The sequence below is a fragment of the Otolemur garnettii genome, unplaced genomic scaffold (genome assembly GCF_000181295.1).
Source record: "Otolemur garnettii isolate 467f Iridium unplaced genomic scaffold, OtoGar3 scaffold00087, whole genome shotgun sequence".
NCBI classification, from domain to species: Eukaryota; Metazoa; Chordata; class Mammalia; order Primates; family Galagidae; genus Otolemur; species Otolemur garnettii.
The window spans coordinates 6,282,485-6,289,820 of NW_003852482.1; the positions used below are offsets into that span (position 1 = coordinate 6,282,485).

At 41.2% G+C, this 7,336-nt stretch overlaps 1 protein-coding gene across 2 annotated transcripts in view; it reads right to left on the reverse strand.

Annotated features, from left to right (window-relative positions):
- Window positions 1-7,336, reverse strand: part of NUP214 (nucleoporin 214) — a 107,655-nt gene that overhangs the window by 39,760 nt on the left and 60,559 nt on the right. For both annotated transcript variants that reach the window (XM_023516115.1, XM_023516114.1), the window contains exons 20-21: window positions 4,081-4,156; window positions 2,701-2,779 (exon numbers count right to left, since the gene is read on the reverse strand). In XM_023516115.1, the coding sequence (XP_023371883.1) occupies window positions 2,701-2,779; window positions 4,081-4,156 (155 nt within the window). The remainder of the gene's footprint in view (window positions 1-2,700; window positions 2,780-4,080; window positions 4,157-7,336) is intronic.

Sequence of the window (7,336 nt, forward strand, 5' to 3'; positions counted from 1 at the left end):
TGTTGCCCTGGGTAGAGTGCTGTGGCATCACAGCTCACAGCAACCTCATACTCTTGGGCTTAAGTGATTCTCTTGCCTCAGCTTCCTAGGTATCTGGGACTACAGGCATCCACCGCAACGCCCGGCTATTTTTTGGTTGCAGTTGTCATTGTTGTTCAGGCCCAGGCTGGGTTTGAACCTGCCAGTCTCAGTATATGGGGCTGCCGCCCTCAAGTCATCTTCTTGCCTGGGCTTCCCAAGTAGCTGGGACCTATTAGGCACCCACCACAACCCCTGGCTGTTTTTTAGAGATGACATCTCGCTTTTACTCAGACTGGTCTGGAACTCCTGAACTCAGGCAATCTACCTGCCTTAGCCTTTCAGAGTGCTACGATTATAGGCACAAGCCATGGTACCTGACCCAAAGATGCTTTTCTTTTTTTTCTTTTTAATTTTTTTTTTTTTTTTGAGACAGAGTCTCATTCTGTGGCGTCACAGCTCAAAGCAGCCTCCAGGTCTTGGGCTTAGGCGATTCTATTGCCTCAGCCTTCCAAGTAGCTGGGACTACAGGCACCCACCACAATGTCCAGCTATTTTGTTGTTGCAGTTTGGCTGGGGCCGGGTTCAAATCCGCCATCCTTGGTATTTGGGGCCGGTGCCCTACTCACTGAGCCACAGGCATCATCCCCAAAAGATGCTTTTCTTAAAAAAGAGAAACTCTTTACAACCTCTTAAATAGTATTTTTCAGAGAAGTTTTCCTACCAGAAGAAAAAAATTCTTTGCTAAACCTTGACTCCACAGCAAGTGAGAACACCACTAAGTGGTGAATCACAGAAATTTGAGACTCACACTACTTGCCTAAGATATGAATGAAGCAAAGTCCCTTGGATTTCCTTGATTCTTAGCTTCAAGAGTGACAAAAAACTCTCCAATGAAGTCTTGAAAAAATGTTAGGATATATGATCTCAAAAACTACTTCTTGGCTCAGTGTCCGTAGCACAGTGGTTATGGAGCCAGCCATATACACTGAGGCTGGCAGGTTTGGGTCTGCTAAACAACAATGACAACTGCAACAAAAAATAGCCAGGCATTGTGGCGGGGGCCTGTAGTCCCAGCTACGTGGGACACTGAGGAAAGAGAATCACTTAAGCCCAAGAGTTTGAGGCTGCTGTGAGCTATGCTGTGACGTCACATCACTCTACCGAGGGTGACATAGTAAGACTCTGTATCAAAAAACAAAACAAAACAAACAAACAAAAAAACTATTTCTGACTGGGTACTATAGGTATAGCTCATGTCTATACTCCTAGCACTTTAGGAGACTGAGGCAGGAGGATTACTTAAGGCCAGAAATTCAAGACCAGTCTGAGTTACATAGCAAGACCTCATTTCCACAAAAATAGAATAATTAGGTGGGTGTGGTGGTGGGCACCTATGGTCCCAGCTACTCAAGAGGCTGAGGCAGGAGGATTGCCTGAGCTCAGGGGTTTGCGGTTGCTGTGAGCTATAGGCTTGGATGTACTCCAGCCTAAACAACAGAGTGTGACTTGTTTCAAAAAAATAAAAAAAACAAGTTCTAAAATATTTGCCAGAAATAGAAATAAATTGGTCAATTTGAATCCTAAATGATTCAAAAGCCTTTGACCATTCCACTAAAATTTTCCTTTTAACATAAAGCTTTAAGCCCCAATTGAGAAGTGTTGTATACCTCCTTCTTGGGCGAGGCATGCATGAAAAAACTGGGCTTGCAAGTATTCAATTCTAGAATACAACTTTGACTTACATAATGTTTTTCTTCTAAGTACAAGGAATAGTTACTTAAGATAAATGCAAAATCTAATTAGAAAGTGCTAGATGACCAAGCAATGTTAGAATGATTGTATAACTGAGTAGGGATTCCTGGATGGAGGCTGCCAATGTGTGAAGTTCGGAGTTTCTAACAGAATTTGCTTGAAGACACATTTGAGAGCATGAGTCAAAATAAAAGCCAGAGTCCAGGGTGTGGTAAAAATGCAGGACTGTGGGCAGCATAAGACCCTGGGAGTGGGAGCAATATATGCCCAACCAGGTGGGGCATGAAAAGGAGCCAACAACAGGGGACACTGAGGGAGAGGGACATAAAACCTAGGTTTAAATAAAGCATGCTGCTTTAATTTGGCTTGGGAAAATGTTTGATCAGAACGTTTATGGTTACTATGAAAGCTAATTAGGATAATTATGCTTGAGTGAGTGCTGGGGAAGTATGTGATGCCACAAAACTTACAATATTGACTTACTTTATCTACTCTGATCTTACATTGCAACAACTTTGTTTTACTTTCTATTTCTTACCAGCTTCTGAATTATGACTATGAACCAAGAGAATTTTTAATTCCTTTTAGAAGAAGAAACAATTCAATATGCTTATCCACTTTGCTCTGAATACTGACCATCCAGTAAGCCAGGAGAAGAAAATACTATTGTTCTTTTTTAGAATTTAAAGGAAGTTCCTAATGCTCTAAAGTTTCTCAAACCAACCTCAAAATTTCAGAAATCTACATAGCTGTTGAAGGGTTCACTAATTTTCTAGAAATTCTTCATTAGCTGAGGTCTTTCAAATACATGTATGATCTCTGTACCTGACTTCCTACACCAACTGCCTCTGTGATCTTCAATAAGGAACTCCACTGTGGAGTGCATCTTTTACTTTTGTTTTTAGGAAAACAAGAATGCAAACAGACCTGAAGCTTTATCACCAGATGACAACTGACTGGATGCTGGTGTGGGCCCAGATGGCTTTAGGGAATTTATGAGAGACCCCTATAACAGAGTACAAGCAAAATGTTAAAACACTAACCATCCTCTGAAATAGAGGAACATATAAAATGTAAATATAAAAATACAATTTGAAGTAACCAAGTACAAACACTTTTATTTAGCTTAATTACAAAAAAAAAAAAAACAGAAGTAAAAGAAAGTTTCAATTTAAGTCAACCACTTATAAGATCATATGAGAGGAAGGAAGCAGAAATGTTCTGGAAGAGGCAAAGTCACGCCTGCCTGGTTTGTGGTTAGTTCCCCAGTGCCTTGCACAGTGCTTGGCACATAAAAGTCACTCGAGTATTTGGTACATGAATTAATGAATGAGTAAAATGGTTCTAGCTCTCAATGGACTTACAATAAAGTTAAAAGCAAAACTGCTCAATTTATCCATCTCTAGCCAATGTTTCCTCACTCATTTGTCATGATTTATGCCTTATCATGTGTCCTCCCTGTTGAACATGAAAACCTCCAGAAAAAAGATCAAAGGCTAAATGCTTAAGTGCCATTTTAAGTCAAGGTAAACTAAGGAACACAGAGGCTAGTCCTGATATTACGTTTAAGCCCAAACACAAACTAAAGTTACTGATTTCAGAGACGAACAGTAGAGAAACCAGGATTTCTTAGGAAACGTTTCAGAGAAAGCTTGATCTACCCTCCAGTCATCTCCTACTATTTACTTCCAGATTATTTAACTGTTTACAATATAACTTATTTTTGTAGGAGACAAACGTTTATCAGGCAAAAGCCTGAAGCTAGACATAACATCACTGAAAATATGCAAACTCTGAAAAACAGAGTTTGCAGGAGAAAACAAGATAACCTATCCCCCAGATATTGAGCAGTGTCGTGAAAAAAAGCACTAGACAAGATGTCAGAAGCCTTGGGCCCAGCTCTAGTTCCTCCACTTACTAATCCGTGAACATGCCTAGGCTTCTTACAGCAGTAAGACATAACTAAACACCTGCCCTGCCTACTACTGCACATGGCTGTTGTATGGATTAACTGAGATAATGTTAAATGAAAGTAAAATATAATTCTTCAGACAAATGTAAGGTATGAGAATTACAACCCAAGATTTCTAGGTGCAGAATGTCAAACGGTCTATGAAGACAGTATTAGGCCCTGAAGACCAATCTCATTAATAACCATGTCAACACTGGCATAAGTTATGGGGTAAGGATCCTGAGCCTTTATCAGACTTATGGTTCATATACACAAAGTCAAGATTTAGCACAGTACAGTTCTCAATTACAAAGATAGACAATGCATGAATGCTAAAGTAAAAATCAATACAGTACCTGCTTGGCTTGGTTAGCAGCCACTGGGGTTATCACTGCGTGAGGCGTTTTGGCTGTGGAGTATGGCACCGAAGAACTGAAAAACACACAAAGTGTCCACTCAGAGAAAGGGAAGACAGGGTAGAAATCACATTCATCTTTGGGCCAATTTTCCATCTAATAAAAGATACCATTTCTGAGTAGAATACAAATGATGTCTTTGACCCCAACCAAATTCATTTGATGGATTTTAGATCGAAGAATAAATTTTTTAAATGAAATTTAGAGGCTGGGTGTGGTGGCTCATGCCTGTAATCCTAGCAATCTAGGAGGCTGAGGTGGGTGGTCTGTCTGAGCTCACAGGTTCAAGACTGGCCTGAGCCAGAGCGAGACCTCTTCTCTAAAAATAGCTGGGCATTGAAGTGGGCACCTGTAGTCTCAGCTATTTGGGAGGCTGAGGCAAGAGAATCACTTAGGCCCAAGAGTTTGAGGTTGCTGTGAGCTGTGGCGCCTTAGCACTCTACTGAGGGTGACATAGTGAGACTCTGCCTACAAAAAAAAAAAAGGAAATTTGGTTTGTTTTTTTTTTTGAGACAGTCTTACTTTGTCACCCTTGGTAGAGTACTGTGGCATCACAGCTCACAGCAACCTGAAACTCTTGGGCTTAAGCGATTCTCTTGCCTCAGTCTCCCAAGTAGCTGGGACTACAGGCACCCACTGCAACACCAGGCTATTTTTTTGTTGTAGTTGTCATTGTTGTTTTAGCAGGCCTGGCTGAGTTTGAACCTGCCAGCCTCAGTGTATGTGTCTGGCTCCCTAACCACTGAGCTATGGGCACTGAGCAGCAATTTGGATTTTTAGCATGAAAGTCAAAGCAGTGACCTTTAACTTATTTCCTTCCTGTAATACTAAGAAAAAACAATTTTCTAACTATTCAGATCTAGATCTTTTTCTAATCTAAATAATAAGACCTCCCCCCTATTCTAAACTACACAGGAAATTCCTGATTCTCTTTACCAAGGCTGAAAAAACATTCCATAGGTTCTTTGGGGTGCATTCCATTTGCTGCCACATAAGGCTCAAAGGTGCTACCCAAAGAAGGGACCTCAACTCCTTGCAGCAGCTCCCCCCCAAGAACCATGGTCCAACAGGCCAGCATGTAAGGGATACAAACGTACCACCATTCCATCTTCACCCACGCCTCTGCTACGGCACAAAAAGTGCACCCCTATTTGCAGAAAGCGTTCTTGCTATCTTGTCATCCCTGAACACAGTATGCAGGGAGCTATTAATTCAGAAGTTACCTAGTTGTTAATGGGAACATTATTTGTCAGTACAATCACAAACAAAATTTCTTGGCTCCTAGTGGCAATTTTTCAATCAACTGCTTTCTCTTCAGCCCAAAGCTACTTTCACTGGCATATGTATCAGTAGTATCTAGTTTTATTTTTCAGAACTCCCTCTAGATTTAGGGAGGACTAATATCTTTCCATCAGAAAATTAACTTAAAAGAAAAAAGATAAAAATAGGCCCTTGCCTCACAGAAGAAAACTATCAAACAACTTCACAATCCTCATGTACACAGGGACTCTCTGCTGGATTAACACAGGTACCTTCCTAAAACAGACTTATTGAGAGAGAAGAAAAAAATGGGGTTATTCCAATGAAACAAAGCATCTTTTATGTTTTGACTGAAGCCAGAAGAAGCTATAAATGTGCGTGTCTTTGGAGAAACACATTCCTGTTTACCTGAGAGAGTCTACCAAGTAGGTTAAGAGGTACAGTGCTCCCCTCTCCCCTCTGCTGAATCTCCAATGGAGAAAAATAATGTGTGAGTGATACTGCTGGGCCCGAGCAGTCCCTGGTGGACAGAGTAGACCTGCTTAGAGAAATGGTTTTAGCTCCTGAGAATCACAAAGGAAATGAAACTCTTTTAGGCTTTCTCAAAGATAAACAAAAAAGAAACTAGAGATAAAAAATAAAAGTGGCAATTTATCCAAATTAAAAACAAATTTTATACTCAAAATCTGGTTAGGATACGATGGTAAATTAAATTATGTATGAATGACACTAAGTCTAATTATTTTTGTACTTACTTGTGATAATGCTATACATTTCCTGAGTATCTTAAATCCCCATCACACAAAACTGGGATTCACAGTTCCTACGTAGCAGGCCATGGAACACCCCTGCAGAGAAGTCCTCTTCGGTGCAGTTACCTAATAAGCTACTGACAAATGGAACCCAAGAAACCTCTACGTGATCCAAGAGTGCAAACAGAAAAGAACAGCATCCTATCAAATAAACGTGTTCAATGATCACCAATGTGCATGACCATGAACCAAAACAAGGGGAATCCACAGCCAGAAAGATGCCTGAGAGATGAGCCTGGTGTGGTGGCTCAGGGAGCGGAGGCAAAAAGATCTTTTGAGTCCAGGAGTTTGAGACCAGCCTGTGGGAACACAGTGAGACTGTCTCTATTTTTTTAATTAGCTGAGTACAGTGGTGCAGGCCTATAAATCATAGCTGCCTGGGAGGCTGAGGCAGGAAGACTGCTTGAGGCCAGGGGTCAAGGCTGCAGTGACTAGCCTCCAGCATGGACAACAGAGCAAGACCTTGTCTCCAAAAAAATAAAAATGGCTTGGCGCCCATAGCATAGTGGTTACAGCACCAACCACATGCACCAAGGGTGGTGGATTTGAACCCAGCCTGGGCCAGCTAAACAACAATAACAACTGCAATAAAAAAATAGCCAGGTGTCGTGGCAGGTGCCTGTAGTCCTAGCTACTTGGGAGGCTGAGGCAAGAGAATCGCTTAAGCCCAAGAATTTGAGGTTGCTGTGAGCTGTGATGCCATAGCACTCTAATGGAGAGTGACAAGTAAGACTGTCTCAAAATAAATAAATAAATAAATGAAATCTATTTTAGAATAATCCATAGGAAGGCAGAAAAAGAGAAAAAATAGAATGGACACACAGAAACAAATAGAAAACAAATGCCAATATAGTATATTTAAACTTTTTTTTTTTGAGACAGAGTCTCACTATGTCGCTCTTGGTAGAGGTCTGTGGCGTCACAGCTCACAGCAACCTCAAACTCTTGGGCTTAAGCGATTCTCAGCCTCCCATGTAGCTGGGACTACAGGCATCTGCCACAATGCTCAACTTAAAACTGTTAATAAGGCTCAGCGCCTGTGGCTCAAGCGGCTAAGGCATCAGCCACATACACCTAAGGTGGTGAGTTCGAATCCAGCCTGGGCCTGCCAAACAAAAAAAAAA